Source organism: Vigna umbellata, chromosome 10 (assembly GCF_029865625.1).
Source record: "Vigna umbellata cultivar VRB3 chromosome 10, Vumbellata_1.0, whole genome shotgun sequence".
Taxonomy (NCBI): domain Eukaryota; kingdom Viridiplantae; phylum Streptophyta; class Magnoliopsida; order Fabales; family Fabaceae; genus Vigna; species Vigna umbellata.
Genome location: NC_142174.1, coordinates 15,598,305 through 15,618,034, shown reverse-complemented (window position 1 = coordinate 15,618,034; position 19,730 = coordinate 15,598,305). Strand labels below are relative to the sequence as shown.

At 34.1% G+C, this 19,730-nt stretch overlaps 2 protein-coding genes and 1 long non-coding RNA gene across 3 annotated transcripts; 1 reads left to right on the top strand and 2 right to left on the bottom strand.

Annotated features, from left to right (window-relative positions):
* Positions 1-5,243: 5,243 nt before the first annotated feature.
* Positions 5,244-7,763, bottom strand: PBRP (plant-specific TFIIB-related protein). The gene is made up of 3 exons (XM_047296847.2): positions 7,096-7,763; positions 6,637-6,795; positions 5,244-6,286 (listed from the first exon to the last, which is right to left on the bottom strand). The coding sequence occupies exons 1-3, from the start codon at positions 7,669-7,671 to the stop codon at positions 5,534-5,536; spliced, it is 1,488 nt and encodes a 495-aa protein (XP_047152803.1). The 5' UTR covers positions 7,672-7,763; the 3' UTR covers positions 5,244-5,533.
* Positions 7,764-11,492: 3,729 nt separating this feature from the next.
* Positions 11,493-13,022, top strand: LOC148192010 (uncharacterized). The gene is made up of 2 exons (XR_015782570.1): positions 11,493-11,810; positions 12,066-13,022. It is a non-coding gene; the product is annotated as an uncharacterized LOC148192010 (long non-coding RNA).
* Positions 13,023-14,173: 1,151 nt separating this feature from the next.
* On the bottom strand, positions 14,174-18,639 carry LOC124824423 (uncharacterized). The gene is made up of 3 exons (XM_047296852.2): positions 18,135-18,639; positions 17,819-18,034; positions 14,174-14,621 (listed from the first exon to the last, which is right to left on the bottom strand). Exons 1-3 carry the CDS (start codon positions 18,360-18,362, stop codon positions 14,547-14,549), a joined length of 519 nt encoding a protein of 172 aa, XP_047152808.1. The 5' UTR covers positions 18,363-18,639; the 3' UTR covers positions 14,174-14,546.
* Positions 18,640-19,730: the final 1,091 nt, after the last annotated feature.

Genomic DNA, 19,730 nt, shown 5'->3' with positions numbered 1-19,730 from the left:
TATAAATAAAAAAATTGAAGTTTTTAAATGGAATTATAAAACAGAGACTGTCAAGATAAGATGGTCCATAAAAGAATGACTTGATTAAATTTTTAGCATCTCAAATTTAATTGATTTCAATTGAGTTTTTATTATAAATATTTGTTTTATTGAGTTTTCAAAATTCTTACATTTTTTAATTGAATGGATACTGTTGATTAGAATAACATGATTATTTGATTTTGCAATATTAAGCAAAGTGCAATGAACTTAGATAATTAAAAAAAATAAAGTTATTAAATCTTAATTATCTTTATAAAAAGGACATTAATCCATTTTATAAATTAAATATTAAAACAAAAATCAAATTAACTACATGAAGACACAAAATAATGAGATTAGGTTTAAATAATTAAGGTTTCAATCTTTCTGCGCATTTGTTAAATTTTTTTTCTGTTTTTGTCTATTTTATTTTGAATTTTCAAAATTTATGATTTGTTATTTTAACTTTTTTGTTATTTTAACTTTTTTGTTATTTTAAATTTAATACTATCGATTTTCATAAGCTAGTTAAGAAAATATTATATTGGAAAACTTAACCAAAAATCGTTAAATTCTTAATCGATTGTTGAAAGCCGGTTAAAGAATAAAAAAAGTGAAGTGAGTGAGACAATCACAGAAGAAAAAAAAAAGAGAAAAATAAAATAATTTAATAAAAAAATTAAACGTTATATATGTAATTTTGAAGGTTCATAAAGAAGAAAGAGAGGTGCAAGAAGAAAGAGAAGTGCAAGATAACCACTCTTACCATTAGAGGTAAAAAAGTTTTGGAAATTTTGGACTGGTTTAAGGGATAATGTTGGGTGTTGCTCCCTTCACCACCACCCTATACTTTCTCCACCTCCCCACATTATTTTAAATACAATTATATCCTTAAGTTAAAAAGATTTTTACTTTTATCCTATTTTAAATAATTTGAAACCCTAATTTTATTTTCCCAGCACCCACTCACGAACTCTCTTCTCCTTTCCCCATTTTCGTTTCACCTCCCCACCTCCCGCACTTCCATTCCTTTTTCTTTTCAGTTTTTTTTTTGGTTTGAAAGCTTCCATTGCCGCCGTGGTGTGAAGGAGCGTCGTCGTCGTGGTGTGGAGGAACATCATTGAGGAGCGTCCAGAGCATCAACCAGCGTGAGAAAGTATACATTAACGGAGGTGACATCCTTCAACGGATGTCCCCTAATAAAACAAACTCTAAAATAAAAAAGGTAACCTTTAAACGGAGGTGACATCTTCAACGGATGTCAACATCCGTTTAAGGTAAAACGGATGTCGACATTCGTTTTTCCTTAAACGGAAGTTGACATCTGTTGAAGGATGCTGACATCCGTTGAAGGATGCTGACATTTGAAGGATGCTGACATTTGAAGGATGCTGACATCCGTTGAAGGATGTCACCTCCGTTTACGTTTTTTATTTTAGAGTTTTATTTCAAGGTTTATTCGAATACGAGGAAGCACAACACGCACTGCACCACTCCACGCACTGCACCACGAGAGTGACACTACACCATGAGAGGGAGACTGCTTGATAATTCTTTCCACCACCACCAACCTTTGCAACTTGTAGTATCTCACAACGACGAAAGAAAAAAGAGGAAGAAATATAATGTTAAAATGAAAGAAAAATATTTTACTCATGTACGGGACTAGAATAGATTATTAGTGAAATAGATTGTGAATGGGTAAAATTAAAAAACAATAACCATAAAAATAAAATTTTACTGAAGGATAAAATAGTAAAGGGGAGGTGGAGGGAGAAATGTGTGGTGGTGGAGGGAGCAATACCCGATAATGTTTTGTTCAACTTCGTTTTAAAAAATTTTGGGCTTTTTGTTTTTTTTTTCATGGGTTGCAAATATTTATAATTTTGAGTGTTTCATCCTTAATCTCTAACATCTCATCCTCCACTTCCAAAAATTTCATTTTTAACCTTCTGACATCCTGCACCTCCAATTTTTTTGAAAATTTCATTTTTAATTTTAATAAATATCTTTTTATTTTCTTCTCTTTGATACTTTAATAAATATCATTTTATTTTATTCTTTTTCCTATTAAAGATACTTTAATAAATATCATTTTATTTTATTCTCTTTAATAAGAGATTCTAAACCACCTTAATTTTAAAATTTAAGTATTATTTAATATAATTTTATATTTTAATAATTATTAAAATATGATTTATATTATAATAATAGTAATATTAAAAAATAAAAATAAAAATAATATAAAATTTGATTTAATATATTCAAATATATTAAATTATATTAAAATATTAAAATATTAAAATAAGTTAAATAATTATTAAATTTTAAATAAAAACAAAATGTTTTTAAAATTTGTTTGTCAGATATTAAAATCAATTTTTTTATTTAAAATTAGTCAATATTTAATTTAATTGAAAATTATAATATTCTTTTATATTTTTATTATTTAATAATTATTAAAATATGATTTATATTTTTATAATAGTTTTATTAAAAGAATAAAAATAAAAGTAACCATGAAATAAAAATAATATTAAAAATCACATTTAATATATTAAATTATATTAAAATATTAAATTAAATTAAATAATTATTAAAATTTAAATAAAAAACAAAATTTTGGAAACATGGGTTAGTCATGTATAGAAATCCGATAAATTTGTGATTGGATATGGATATCCGATAAATAAATTTTTCTAAATGTTTTATTTTTATTTAAATTTTAATATAATTTAATATATTTAAATATATTAAATGTGATTTTTAATATTATTTTTATTTTCATTATTTTTACTCTTATTTTAGTTATTACTATTTTTGTTTTTTAATAAAACTATTATAAAAATATAAATCATATTTTAATAATTATTAAAATATAAAAATATAATAAATAATGCTATAATTTTTAATTAAATTAAATATTGATTAAATTTTAAATAAGAAACAGAACTGATTTTTGATAACAAGTTTTTGAAAATTTTTGTTTTTATTTACAATTTAATAATTGTTTAATTTATTTTAATATAACTTAATAAGTTTGAATATACTAAGTTAAATTTTATATTATTATTATTATTATGTTATTATTTTTATTTTTATTATTTTATTTTTATTTTTTTAATATAGCTATTATTATAATATAAATCATATTTTAATAATTATTAAAATATAAAATTATATTAAATAATATTTAAATTTTAAATTAAATTAGAATTATTATTAAGGTGGTGTAGAGTGTCTTTTATAAAAGAAGAAAATAAAAAGATATTTATTAAAATGTTTTTAATAAGAAAAAGAAAAAAGTTAAAAATGAAATTTTTAAAAAAATTGGAAGTGTAGGATGATACACTCTGTAAATTTTGCTTTGCAATTGAAATTTGTAGTCTATGGTTTTCTTATGAACATATCCGGGTGTCTTCCGATCAGAGGAATCTCACCTTCAACTGTAAGAGACCATTAAAGATGCATGGTGGAGTGCAAGGAAGGAGGTAAAGGTAGAGAAAGGAAGGAAAATGAATGGAGAAGACACTCACATCACAATTTTTTTTAACATTGTTTTATCACAAAATTACATTTAGTCATTAATAAAGTTTAAAAATAAAAAAATTATTATTTAAAATAAAAATGAAATCCAAATTTGCTTAAAAATTAAGAACATATTTAACTTTAAAAATAATATTATTATTACTTATATTAATAATAAAACTTATAATTTAATATTTAAATTAAATTTTATGTTTTGTCCAAAGAGATTTTTTTTTAACGCCCAATATAAATTATAATCACATGACAACCACTTTTAGAGGAAATATAACCATTATGAAATAACATTTGTATTTATAGAAAAAAAGTAAAATAGTGAATATAAAATTTAGGCCAATGATATACACCTATAAAATAGTATTTTTACTTTAAAATATAAAATAATTTAAAATAAATCACTTGGAAGATTAAAAAAATATTTTTTTAGTAGGTGTCAAATAGGGGTAGAAAACTGGAGAGGTGCTCAAGGAACTTTTTTCAAAATGTGAATATAGTGGAACCCTTATCCCAAACTCGAGACTCTCATTCATAGTCTAGGACTACGAACTAAAACATCCCACATAAGCCTCCAAAGACTACGAGGAGCAAAACATCACAAAAAGCACCCTTACACCTCACCCATTTGAATTGTTTCGTCAAAGCTCTTCGCTCTTTTGAAGCTCTACTTCGGTAGACTTATGTACTATTGGACCAGCTAAGCCTCCGACGACGATTAAAACACCAAGAACACATCATTATAACCACTATACCTCGCCCATCTGAACTGTTCTACAAAGCTCTTCTTTCATTCGGAGCTCAAACTTTGATAGACTTATGTACTACTCGATCAGACAAGTATCAAATGAATGAGTTTAGCCTCCTCTTAGTAGCATTAAGCTTACCTATCCTTTAGTTCGTCGCAAACTCAAACTTGAGTCAAGAACCGAATGGTGTGTAGAGATTCCCACGTACAACAATATCCTATTTTTCCCACCTTACTGATAAATATGAACTCCGATATTTCGCCAAAGATATTTTATCAGTATTTTCATGATCAGTTATCAGGTTAAAGAGATAAATTGTCTTTGCTGCATATAAGGGAACCATGTTTGATCTGAATAACTTCTAACCTCACGCTACTTCATGAGTCTTCTTTGCACACATTCCCACCACTGACTAAGGTGCTGGCTACCAGCTACAACCAGGTACTTGCCTTATTTTAATTATTTCAAAATTTTCATTGTTGTATACTTTTCTTAATACACTCATTACACACAATTTTCAACTCAATTACTATTAGAGACACGATAACTAAATAAATGAATACGAAAATACGAGAACGCAAAGTGGGTGGAATAGGAATAGGAATAGGTATAGAGATAGGATGGGTGTAACAGAACCTTGTTTCATGGTGGTACCGATGTGATGCACTTCTTACTCGACCCTGCTATGGATGAACAGCCCTTCAGAATTAAGTCCTCGAGTAGAGATGAGATGAGGAGGGGCACGAAATACACGTAGAGCACTAGTTCCAGGTTGTCCTGTATTGACTCCGACTTTTGAACGAAATCTGAAATCAGATACATGGGACCGTGACTTCCATATTCAAAGAAATCAACGAGTTTGAATGATAAGTCCAAATACAACATGTTACGAGTTAGTATGAGTTTAGTTACCAGTTACATCCATGTAAACAGTTGTTGAACATAAAAGACATAAATTCTTCCTTAATTTCACGCTTTAGAAGATGTGAACCCCAATTGCAGTGACCCAAACAGGTTTCAAACCCTTGGTGTTAAGTTATCGATGAATTTCTAGCTCTAGGTTCTTGCAATACCATCAAGTTCACAACACAGAATTGAATCAAATGACATAATGTGAATATATACAATAGATTACTTAAAAGTGACAAACTAATTTTATCCGTTCTAGGTTTGGTGTTGGCACTATAACCTATATTTTCCCAAGCATATTGATTCATTGTTCTTCAGTGCTCCGGAAAACCTGGCATTATCTTAGGTGACTGTCCTAATCGAACATTTGAAGGGCCGGCTGAAGGGGGAGCTGAAAATGGTCTCATAACAGAACTTGCACTCGAAGCAGGAGGACTGCAAAGTTGGCTTGATTTTAACGCATTACCGTTTGCAGAACCATTTGTATCCTCTGCCATGTGTTCAGGCTGTTGGTGGCTTCTCTGCAATACATCAATATCCATTCCTTGTAAAACATTCTGATGATTGTTGGTACCACTGGGAAGCTGGGATTGCCAAAAAGTTGACTGTTGATTCAGTGTGGAATGGCTTCCATGTGCATTGCTTTTACCTTCAGCCTCATCCTTCCCTTTGGGCTGATGAACTAGGCCTGAGACCTCATTGGCTTTGCTAGGTTTAATATCCGTCAACTTTTCTGAGTCCAAAGAAGAAATAGCCTCTACAGCATCAGCCTTAACTGTTGAAGAACGGCCAGAAGCAATTATCGTTGTGGGAAATGCCCTCTCTGGAGGAACAGCTGGGGTGTAATTAGAGGGAAGCAAATCATCCCAATTTTCCAATAGTTCCTTGTACACTTTACGGAGAGTGACTTCAGTAAGACCAGTCACCTTACAAATTTCTGCCTGGGTTTTGCGCTTGTCTTCAAGTTGGCAAGCCAAATATATAGCAGCAGCTGAGATGCTAATAGGATTCCTGCGAGTACAGAAGCATTTGTTGATCACGACCTCTCCAATGTGAGTAGCCAGTTCCTTAAAAAAATTGTAGGACTTGTTCTCAGAATTCTGTAATATATGGTACATAATAAAAAAATGCACCAAAATCGGTGCTTAGACAACAAATGTAATGGCTACACATCACCAATACCAAAAGTATATCCTGTCACGTACATAAATTCTTTATTCTGTCGGTATAAAAAAAAAGCTTCAGTTTACAAAGAGAATAGCAATGAAAAAAATTCTAGAACCTTGCAAATGCAAGAGCAGGAGAAATCGAGCAGTTATTTAATTCAATGGCTTTTTGCTTGTAGGCATAGATAAACCCTTTCAAGATTTCAAAACAAAATGTTGAGGCCACGAAATTTGAATGTGCTCGTTGGTACCTGGGCAGATTTATTGAGCTGAAGAAGCGTGCAAAATCTTGGCATATGAACTGAAATGGAATTGCTGTTAATAGGTTGACTTAGCTGCAAAGCCTCTCCCAGTATCTTAATATATTTCCCAATTTCCTTTTGCTGTACATTGGCTGCAATTGAAATTTCCTGCCATATCACTACACAAGCATCAATATTACAGATATCACAATAAGTTCCATGTTTCGAGCCATCCAATATATCAAGCAAGTAGTATCTTCCTACTGAAAGCAAACTCAAATGCTAGCTACTTTTTTGAATGCGATGGTTCTTCCTTCACAAATTCCTAAAAAGACCGACAGTAGATTTCCACGCAAGAAAATGCACGCGTTCATTTATCACGAAGACACAATTGAAATCAATCGTTGAACTATACTCATTAGAAGAGAAAAAAGAAATGGAAAGTTAGCATAGCAGAAACGTAATGACCTGAAGGGTTCTGGGTTCCTGGGCCTCTCTGATGGCCTGAACAAGAGCGGCAGTAGCAAGCGCCTCCACACTCCGGTTTCTCAAACACGTAGCGGAGCAACAATCCCTGAACAACTGAAAAGCGTGGTCGGAAATGTCGCAGTCCAACCCTAGAATTGACGCCACATCGATAATCTGCATGTAGGCCCTCAGATTATCAACCACAACCGTTGACGAAGAAGAAGAGGAAGAGGAAGAGGAGGATTCCAGAGTGCGTTCAAGCTCGGCGAGGTGGCCGGAGAAGGAGAGGGAGGACTGAAGGTAAAGTGGGCTGGGCTCCAGGGACCACGTGGAGAAGGCAGTGATGAAGCCCGTGGGCTCGAAAGGGTCCTCGTCCTCGTTCTGATTGAGAGGAAGAGGGAGATCCGATGTAACCAGACACAGAGGGTTGTCTTGGGCGCGCATGTGGAACACGTGGTGAGGATGCGACTGCCGCTCCTCCATCACGCGCCCGCAAGACGTGCACTCCGTGATCGAACGCCCGCTGCTCGTCGTCGCACAGCGGCCCTGCGCCGCCGAGCAGTACGGGCACTTCATTTTTCCAACTGTGAGCCTCGCCGCTTTTCTTTTCGCACCTTATTACTGCGATTCTCACCGCGTCACCACATTTCTTTCCGCACATTGGTCAATCTAACAGAGTTCCTGTATTTGAGTATTTTGAATTAATTTTTTATTAAATTTATATTGTTTAAAATGTTTCTAATTTTTTATTAAAGTATTTAATGTTTTATTTTTTTTCAATTAAAATATTTAATGTTTGATGTTTTTAAAATTAAAATAACATGCTTATTATATTATATTTATATATAAAAATATAAAAAAAAATGATTAATTAAGTTTTAGGTTTATGATAAATTTGAATATATTTAATTAATTTTTATTAAAAATTATGTTATTGAGTATTCAAATTTAAAATTTTTCTAAATTAAATATCTAGAATTTCAAGGTTGATATTTTATTTAATAGTAACATTACAGTACGAACTTGAATAATAAAAAAAAAGTGTAAAATCTCAATTATTTTTATCAAACGATATTAAATATGTTTTTAGTCTCTAAACTATGAAGCGATTTTGGTTTTTGTCCCTCTTCAAAAGGTTTGTTCATTTTAGTTCTTTTAGTTTTGAAACTTTTATGTTTAGTCCTTAAAACTGAACTACATTAAGTTTTTTTTGATGTAGCAAACGACGAGCCCACGTGTGATACTATGTGTCACGTTGCTTTTCTTTTTCTGAAATGAAATTAAGTATTTGCTACGTTTTTCCCAAACCCTTCTTTCTTCTCCCCCAATCACTCAAAACTTCCTCTCATCTCTTTCACACCCACCATTATTCCATCCCCTAAGTCTCCATTTTCATCCATTTTCTAATCACAAGCCACCATAATAACCAGAGGTATAAACTGAAATCTCCAGTAAAAGCAACCGTAAGAAAACACAACATTGAAATTGCAAGATTATGATCAAACAAGCTACACACACGCACAGTCATCCGAGGCACAACATAATTCCATAAAGAAAGTCAATACAACTTCCTAATCACTCGGTAGGAAAAATGGAGAATCTCCCAGGGGAGAGGGATTCTCTCACCTTTGGCGACGCGAATATTGAAATGATTGGGAATCAGGGCGTCGTCGAATTAAGTTCGACACGGGTAGGGGTCGGAGCCGGCCCAAGCGACGACGAATTGGCAGAAGTCGAGCTTGGACCAAGCGGGCATGTAAGAGATCTGGGAAAAGTAGGAGTGGAAGGCGACGCCGACGATGGCAAGTTGAAGGCTTGTGCGCGGTGGAAAGATGATTGTTGATGGCGTTGGAGCTCGCGGTGTTGGTAGCGATTTGGGAAGAAGATGATGTTGCTGGATGTTGGTGGTGATTTGCCCCTTTGGTTGTGGAATGAGGTTGAACGGCGTCGCTTGCGACGCGAAGAAGGAGCTTTTGGTGGTCTCTGCGACGGCTGTGACGGCATTGATGGTTAAGGACGATGAAGGATGGCTTGCGTAGGAGGATGCTCGCACTCTAAACTCGCAACAACTTGAGGGTTGCTTGCGTGATTTGATGATGGAAGCTGTAGAGGCTCATGATGGCGACAAATGGTTGCTCATGATGGTGGTCCAATGTGAGCTCGAAGGATTCATGGTGTAGATGGCAGCTTTTCGACAATGGCAGCCTTGCGGCAGCGCGACATGTCTGATGACAGAGGAGGATTAGGGTTTTTGTTTGGAGAAGGTAAACGTTTATGGGTTGGTGAAAAAAAATAATGTGGCACACACATACAAGGGAAGCTGGTAGCCCACGTGGGCTCACCATTTGCCACATAAAAAAAAACTTAACATTGTTCAATTTTAAGGACTAAACATAAAAGTTTCAAAACTAAGAGGACTAAAATGAACAACCTTTTCGAATAGGGACGAAAACCAAAATCGCTTGATAGTTTAGGGACTAAAAACATATTTAACACTTCTTTATATGGTTGATTTGATTTTTATTTTAATGTTTTAAAAAAACAATATCACTCTCGGTAAAGATAGTAAAGATAAGGCTTAATAACTTATTTTGTTTTCAGTTTTGCTGAATTTTCTCAATTAGGTCCTTCCTTTTAAAAGTGTGTGAAATCGGTCCTCACTCAGTAAATTTTGCGTCATCCCTTCTGTTAAATACGCACAAACGTAGTTAACTTTTTTCTCCCTCCTCTGCTCCTCTATAATGCAACAAAATTTTTCTTCTTTATTCAGTGTTATATTTTCTTCTTCCTTTTGCAATACCAAAAAAAAGTGTGTGAGACAAAACTATAAGTTTCAATGAAGGTTTAATGTCTCTATAGGTCCTTATTTTGGCCCAGAATCTCAATTAAGTCCCCTTTCTTTTTGCCGTCTCAATTGAGTCCTCATTTTTGTAAAATTGGAGCAATTAAAGGTCTGCCGTTAAATTGGACAAACGGCCGTTTAATTGTGCGTTATGTGGCATGGACAGTATTTTCACTAATCTCACGTGGCATTAAAAACGAGTTTTGTTTTAAAAAATGAGGTTAAATCAGCTTTAGGAAAAGGGCACAGTGGGAAAAAAAACTCATTACGATTCCCACTTCAGTAATTGGTCTTCCCCTCTCCTTCTCACACACAACCAGAGTGGCGGTGGCGCTTCGGGAGACGGAGTGTGAAGTTGCGCTTCTCCTCAAGTGAGTCCTGCGCGGTCTCAACGTGGTGCGTCCATGTGACGCGTTGGCCGCGGAAGGCGTCGTGTACGGTGTGGTTCGGGGCGACGACGAAGGAGATGCAGTTCGAGGAAGGCGAAGGAGATGCAGTTCCGTGTTTCATTCGTTAAAGTTCTGGTTTTTATATTGTTAATTAATCTCTAGAGCATTTATCTCCCTCATCCAAGCTTTTCTGATGTTCCATCATCATGTTGTGAGTGAAAGGTGTGTTACATTGAACTTAAACAAAACCCTGTTTCTATCCACGAATATCAAGTAATAAGTCTTACCATCTCAGGGACACTTGAAATCAAGTTATCTGATAAGAAATTTGCATGAATGATGATAAGCAATTTGCATGAATGATGGGACCCCTTCCAGTACTCATATCTCTAGTTCCCATCTAAGTCTAAAGCCAGAAATGTTGCAATGATGTGGAAGATCATCAAATAATCCACTAATTACAGATGAATGGAATTCTCGTAACACTGCTTCAGGACACCGGTACAAGAACATACAGACGATGGCATGGTTGACTCATCATAAGCCACTTGGTTCAATCCCAACTCCTGACCTTTCCTAGATGAATCAAATCCCTAATTCCCAAATGAATCAATCTGTAGAGAAAACAGATGAATCAAATCCCTAATTTCAATTTTAAAAAAAACCCTAATCTGAAACTCAACCAAGAACGTGATCCCCACCACCCACGAGAACGACCATTGAGATGCCGAAACGAACCCTCCCTCCTTGCACCACGAGAATGACCATTGAGTCGCCGCGACCTTGCTGCTCCATCGATTTGTTATCATCGCGCCTTCGCTGCCCCTCCACAAGGTCTCTGCCTGTGCTCGAAAATGCAGAATATTCTTTCCCTCAACGTTGAGTCTGTTTGCGTCAAAGGAGAAAGGGAAGAAGCTTCAAGCTTCTGGAGTTTTGCTTTTAACTAGAACAGAGAAGAGATGGGAAAGAGTTTTCCCTTACGCGACCCTGGGGCTGCACTTAAATTTTTACATTTTCTCTACTTTGCTCTTCCCTAAATCTGATTCAATTCAAATTTTTAATACAAAACTCTTTTTTAATTTCACGTGTGATTAGTGAAAACACTGTCCATGCCACGTAACGCACAATTAAACAACCGTTTGTCCAATTTGACGGCAGGTCTTTAATTGCTCCAATTTTACAAAAATGAGAATCCAATTAAGACGGCAAGAAGAAAGGAGACTTAATTGAGATTTGGACCAAAATAACAACATGCAAATACATTAAACCTTCAATGAATAACAACGAAATCTATAGACTGCAAAGATAGAGCAGCAAAGTCATGGAGACAAGTTCCCTTTTCCTCCGTTAGTCACTATTGGATTATTTTCTTCACGTGAGATGTTCGATCCACCCTCGCCGTCGCGCGTCTTCGCAATCCAAGGCTGCTCCTACTCCGTTCGCCAGAGCTCATGGCTCGACACTCACTTAAGGGCGACAAACTTGTAAGGATTGAACCGCTGCGTGCAGCGATCTCTGTCCACCGTCAATCAACGCGCACCACTTCTCCCTTTTTCGAACGTTACTTCTTTGATTTGCAAAAGGGGTTGTTATGTATGTAGTTTGTGAGGATGAAGGTTGAAGGAGATGATGGGCGCTTGCGATTACCGCAATCATGATTCAGATGATGGGATTAGGGTTCATTCGCGATTTGGGTTCGCATTCTGAATTGAGGCTAATTTGGTTTTTTGTCCTTCTAGGTTCTTCACTGCTGCAACCCAAATTGGGGCCTTTGGAAGCTGCGCGAAGTGCACCGGTAGGGGATAGCGCTGTTCATGATGGCGATGATGACAATGAAGATCTGTTTTGTAGGTTTGAGTGGAACAGATGATGGTGCAGTGGCTGCCGGTGCGGTTCTTGATTGAGGTTCTCGGACGACCGGATTGGAGAGAGGCAAGGTTGGGGGAAGAGATTGAGATGGCGCCCCCCGACAGCCTTGAAGATCGGATTACCGATGTGTTGGAGTCATGGAATTTGGGAATGTTGAGTTCACATAGGAGTCCCAAAATGATTAACCTGTCTTTTGGTGTGTTACATTGTTTGAATGCAGAGAATGTGATGAGTTGTTCTAGAAGACAGGTTTTGACCAAATTGGCATGAGGTTTGTGATTTGGTCTTATTTGCGTTATTTAATTGCAGGTGAAAAAATGGTCTTGGGATGAAATGAGGAGCATGAGTTGATATCTTCTGGGTGGAGAATTTGGAACCGTGGAAGACCGAATTCAGGTCTCTATTGGTACTGAGAAGGATCAAGAAGAGACTTGAAGTATTATGCAACAAGCTTTAGGAAAAGAACTGAGGAGTTCAACAACTCTTTGACAAAATGGGAATGATGAACCAGGTCTCTCCCACTCACTGGGGTATTTAGGAGAAGAGTGAACATGTGTTTCTAGAGTCATGCTGCTCTATCTTTGCCAGAGGCTGCAAATTTCGTTGTTACTCAGGTTGATGGAAACTTATAGTTTGCTAGGGAGAAAACCTATTTTGGATTCTGTTTTGTATGAAAGAATTGATTCATGAGTTTCATCTATGTTTTAAATGTTTTAACTTTGTCTAAGAAGATGTTGTCAAATGAATGTTCTGTCTTGATGATCTTACAAGGGAGATTATGCTTGGGGTTTACAGATGAATGAAATAAAACTTATTCATGCCAACAATCTAATTTTCTATCTCACTTTTTTTGGTATTACAAAAGGAAGAAGGAAAATAGCCCTAACAAAAAAAAGAAAAGGTATGCTGCAACGCAGAGGAATAGAGGAGGGAAAAAAAAAGTTAACATTGTTTATACATATTTTTAACGGACGACGTTGACGCAAAATTTACTAAATGATGATTAATTTTACACACTTTTAAAAAAAAAAACCTAATTGACACAACCCAACAAACTGAAAATAAAATAGATTATTAAAACTAAAAATAATTAGGATTCTCAATTATCATTTTTATTATAATTCAAGGATTCTAAATTTTCCTTTTTATTTTATTATAGTTCAAGTCCGTTGTACTTTAAAGTTCAAAATGAAATGGTTATATCAATTTATTTCATAACCAAAATTAAATTACAAAGACTAAATAAAAAGAATATAAATATTTTAGATACTCAATAGAATGAAAATATTTAAATTTATGGAACATTTAAAACATTATGTCAATTTTTATTTTTCGTTATAAGACATCTACGATACAAATGACAAAAAAAATTCAATTAAAAAATATAAAAAAAATTTACCGCTCAATATTTTTAGTACCGACTCATTTTAAACAATAAAGTAATTTAACGAGAATTCTTACTTCATTTTGTTTTGTTAGACGCTTAAATATATTTTAAATTCATTATAAATTTAAATATTTTCAATTCAATTTTAACTAAACATTTTAGTTTTATTAAGTATCCAAATTCTTACAATTTTCAGTTTACTTCATTGATTTTACCATTAATTAAAATGATATTATTGTTGTTTTGCACTATCCTTGTTTACATGTCTTCATATGAAAAATTAAAAAATACCTTAAATTAAATTTTAAATCTCTTAATATTATCAATTAAATTTATTTTACGAAGTCTCTAAGAAGTCTCGTTTTATTGAGTACTTAAGCTCTCTATATTTTTCAATTCACTTCTAATCATAAATTGAAATAATATGCGTTCTCTCAAATAAAACACTACAAACTTTTATTATTTAAAATATAAAATTCTGAAACCCTAATTATCTTTATCAAATGTTATTATTTGGTGTCTTCAATGATTTTAACCCTAAACTTACAAAAGAATCTTAAATTAATGTAACATTGTGGAATCCGTTCAAAATAAAATAAGACCTCATAAAAGCCGTATAAAACATTTCTTATTGGAGATGTTATGTTTAAAAATATATATCATGTTGTGTATAATAACCGCACACTTGCTGTAGTCAAGAAAATTGATAAAACATGGGAGAATTATAATTTAGATGCTCAGTTGGCTTTGTCTGTTCAAAAGTCGTTCAAATTACCACTCCTCACTTCGTGAAGACTGAATAAATTAGAAAGAACCACAGCCTAATAAAATAAGTGATTATCCCCGTGATGGAAACATGAAAATTCGAGTGAGGTCGTCTGTCACTATCTCTTCTCAATCTTCTAGTAGCACTCCAGCATTTTCAAGTATAGGTCAGACGCTTGAATGCTCCACACACTAAAAACTAAGCAGGTCTCGACAACGTTGCTTCTTTTCCTTTATCAGCTTGATCAAGGCTCTTGCTGAATTCTCGGGCACTCTGAAATGGTATACAATGCAAACATCAGGCTAGAATATGCAATGGAATGATATCATTTGAATTTGGGAAAAGAGTTTAAGGTTTCACATATTAGTTAGACCAACAATATCTATTGAAAAATATAAATCATAAATTCTGCTCCGACATCTGTACAAGCAAGCTCTAATCTAATTCACTCATTCCCCCCCAAAAAGTAAAGTAATATAAACTATTCAAATTCTTAAAAACCATGGCCAAATACCAAAAGTAAGAAAGTAGCAAGTAATTAACATCAAGATACCAGAATAATTAAGCAAGCTAATATACATTAAAATACAATAATCAATCCCCTCTCTGCCTCTGCAAATGCTGCTTCTACCTTTGAGAGTCACACGATGATCATATAACCTAAATTAGCTACCAGCCGCAGAAAATAGAATGAAAAATAAATCCCAAAGGAAGACCAATGAAGAAAATTGTAACACAAGAAAGCCAATAAACCAGCAATATCCCTTTTTTTCTTTAAAGTACCCTATTACACATTGGTGACACACACTGTAGACCAGGATCTCAGTTGCTTGTGAAATCAGAGGATAGTGCACCATGTGGATCCATTTGAGCAGTCAGTTCAAGTTAAAAATAACCATTTGTTTGCTAAAATTCTAACCCAAAATAAACATGACCCTTTTCCCCTAGGGCTCCATTCGCAAATCAAAACTCACCAGCACGCACTTCAACAACACAACCACAGAACTGACATTGTTTTCGCTGACACTAGCTTCTTAATTGTTAAGAAGTGAATTTTAAGCTTAACTCAACCTTACAAAACCGGTTTGTAAGATAAGGTTTGCACTCACTTATATACTCTAAATTGGCCTTATCTATAGTCGATGTGAGACTTCCAACACACCCCTCTCACGCCGAGGTATATACATCTCGAGTACGAGACTGGACATTAATAGGTGGTCCAATAGCGGCCGATAACGGGTAGAGCAATATGCCCAATAAACAACAATTATTGCTAGGATAGACTCTAACATGACTCTGATACCATGTTAAGAAGTAAACTTTAAGTCTAACTCAACCTCACAAAACCGACTTGTAAGGTGAGGTTTAAATTTACTTATATATTCTAAATTAACTTTATCCCTGATCGATGTAGGACTTCCAAAAATAATCATTAGTCATCACAGCACTCACAATTATGACGTCACCATCTCCAACTCTCGCATCAATGCTGTCATTGCCTTCATCTTTGACTCTGTTTCGCAATTTGTCTTCTTGAATCTTTCTTCTGCTCTTGCTGCCATTTTGGAGAGTGTTCTATTATGTTTAATTGTGTCATGTATTGGATCTTATTTCGAGTTAGTTTTCTTGTCTATCTAGTTCATACACAGGTCAATAAATATAGTTTTTTGTATACATGTAGCTCATATGAGTCGAGTTACAATTTTTTAGCCCCCCTCGGATCCTCTTATAATGCTTGAATTTGACAACATTGGCCAAAACATCCAAGTCAAGACAACTAAAAAGGTAGTCAACCCAGTTCATCACAAAGAGCTATTCAACAAATTTAATAGGAGTAAGGCAATTATACTTCCAAAAATTCTTAAAAGAGATGCAGATGAATCACGTGTGCCCTTTTTGTGAAGAAAAGAGATGGAATTAACTCAGCAGGGGCAGAAACAGGGGATGATCGGAAGGAACCATGGTCACTCTCAAGAAGATTTCTTAGTTCCTGACCCCTAAAGAAGTTCTGGCTTTACTCCTGGCTCACAGTATACAAAATAATACACATGCAGCCATCAATGTATTTTTACTGCTTGACAAGTCATACAAAGCACGAGCTTTAATAGATGTTTTTCATGCTCTGGTTACATTTTGATGTTTGTATTTTGTAATTCAATAAGAACTCTTCAAAAGAACTCATCCAATCCCAAAACATCATAAAGGGCTCAACAATCTCCACAGATTTAGGATGTCCTATTAAATTTTTAGAATGTGCAGATGGGTAATGTCGCAGTTTATATGAAAAGACAAGAAATTATTATCCCACAGGTATAAAAATACACACCTGCTGCAAATATAATGAAATTACACTCCCTGAACAGGATGGGCAAAGCACGGGCTTTGTAGAGAGCATTTACACTGCTCTTGTTTTTAGTTTGTCTTGTCTGTTGGAGGATACCATAACCCTCCTTCTTGTACTTTTACTCTTCTCTCTCAAATAATCACACAAACCCAGATGTCACAAATACAAAAGCCTTATGAAAATAATGGAAAGACAAAAGGGAAGGAGCAGCATTGCTAATTTGTTAAACAATGGTCTAATCAGACTGCTTAAAGGTAAAAGATGTTAGTAGATTATTGCAGCAATATATATTATCCAACCAAAGCTCGAAGTTAAGAGGATTTTAAATCCAATCAAGCGTGTCTATTTCACCATGATGGCATATATAACACTGCCAAATAAAGTTATCAATAACTTGTAACTTAAACCTAAACTGAATACCATATCATGCAAACCGTGATTGTAATTTGTACAGAATATTTCTCTACCAAAACAGATAAATTACAACTGATCAATCAGCATAACCATAAGCACCACCATACATGAGTCCTAGAAGGAAAAAATGCAGCCTAACAGGTGGATTCGTATGTCTTTCATTTCAAACTGTTCTTCACCTTTCTTTAGGCAAAACAAACAGCGTAAAAAGCACAAGAGATTTCCTACCCAAACAAAGTAAAACTATCCTGACAAAATTCCCGTTTGCAAGAAAGCTAATGAAAACAAACAGGTCATAATAAACTTCTCAACAAGCATTTGTAGAGAAGAAAATAAAGAGTGAAATGTATCAAACTTCCGTAAGTTAAGTTATACACACCGACTTTTGTAGAAGAAGTTAACATAAATCGTGGCGATAGGTTTAATTCATTTTCCTTTTTATTTTCTTCTCCAATAAGTATTTATTGAAAACTTCATCAAACAGTACCTCAAATGGGATGATATTTCAAATTTCGAATGAAATATGTATGTGCAAAGATGGAATCAGTTTTCCTGTCCCTTAACAATCACCACGAGTTGTGAGTCTACACCTACTATAACTAAGCGAGCAAGAAACAATACCCTTTGACAGAACTGAACCGCTATCTAAAAATAATAATAATTGGAGTGCTAAACGAGCAAAAGAGATGGATGAAGAATTAGAAGAACAGACCGTAGATTTAACAGGAGGTGGATCAAATTGAATGGAGTGAACAGACATCTTAGCTATCTCGGTAATTGCAGCGTCTCTGACCTCAGCCACATCATTCGTCAAATCCTCATAGGCAGCCTCAAAAGCCTCCTGCCAGAACCTCGGCAACCTGATCCTGCGACTGTTGGTGTAAACATCCCACATATGCCTCACCACCTTCTCTCTCTCCTCCATTTCCTGGGCAAAACATCAAAACCACACCCATCACATTGCGCTGCACACCCTAATCTACTCACGCATAATAAGAATAATAATACTAAGGCCAGAACTGACTCACGAGAACATCGAGATCGTCGTGGATGGGAGGATCCATGTCGTTGGAAAGGGAATTCAGAGTGCCGGACCAGCGCAGGGAGACGGTGCCGGTGAACATCGACCAAAATGCCAGAAGCAAAATTGCCGCTAATGCCCAAAACTTATACTTCCCTTTCCCAAACAAACCCGAATCCAATGGTTCCTTCTTCGCAACCGCGGCGGTGGTCGGAATCCCCTCCTCGTCCTTCATTTCTCTCTCGATCTAGTTAATTAATGATAATAATAATATTAATCCCTAACGTGAATTCAGGCAGTGTATGTGATAGTGCTTTTTCACACGAGACGCGACGCCACTACCTATTACGCTTCAACTTCATCGCTTTCGAATTCGATCGAATTTTCGAAGAGGGAAGAAAATGAGTGCGATTGAGTTGGTAATACGAATGGATGGTTTGTTTTGTTTGTTTTTGTGTTTTTTATGAGATTTGGAGCGACCGTGTTGTTACTCAGATACACTGCGATGCGGTTGCGGTGCAATAATAAGAAAATGACGGATTTGGTGTTTCCTCCTACGGAAGGGACAATGCTACATCGCGTGGGCCACCACTTTTTATTACACTTGATTTGCTTGACCTTGGTCGTAGATGATATGGGACAATCATCGCCGTCCATTCCACGTAATTGCATTCCGCGTTTTAATGCCAAGACTGGTATCCGTTATTGCTCCTTGTGGCAACCGACACCCGACGGCACCTTTTTATTATTGTATTTGAAATTGTAATTTAATATTTTTGTTATTTGTCTTCCTCTTGCATTACTAACGTTAGTTTAATATGGCTGAAATTTAATTTAATAATTTTAAAATAATTTTTTTTTGTCAATAAGTCAATAAATATTTTATTCTAATTATGTTATAAAAAATATATTTAAATTGAGAAAAAATTGTATTAAAATAATCAAATAAAACATTGTATATCATATTAAAATCGTTCAAATAACGATTAGCTAAAGAAACGAAACTTTGCTGAAAAGATATTCTACATATTATATATATATATATATATATATATATATATATATATATATATATATATATATATATATATATATTTCACATATATAACATAAAAATATACATTAAAAAAATGGTATCAAATAAAAACGTAAGTATTTAAATTTTATTTTATTTTCTTGTAATTACTATGTTTCTTAATTTATTTTTTTTATTTCTTTTATATCGTCATTCAATTTAAGTATTTTTACTTATAAAATACTCACTACATTTTCCATGTATTATTTCTGGTAAAAAGAAATACTATAAATTTAAAATTTAAAATGATTTACATTTTAATAGAGATAAAAAAAATAGAAATAAATAAATAATATTTTGAATAAAAATAAAAATATTAATTTATTTTATTATATTATTTAATTTTCTTATTTGTATTTAGCCTTTCTTACCATACAAAAATAAGGATTATTTTAAAAAGTATGGGATCCACTACTAGGCTTTTTAGTATATTTATAGTCGAGTGGAAAATAATTATAGGTTTATTATTTTGATATCTTTTATTATATGTCTTCATATTCAAAGTAACAAAATCAATAAATTTAGTTG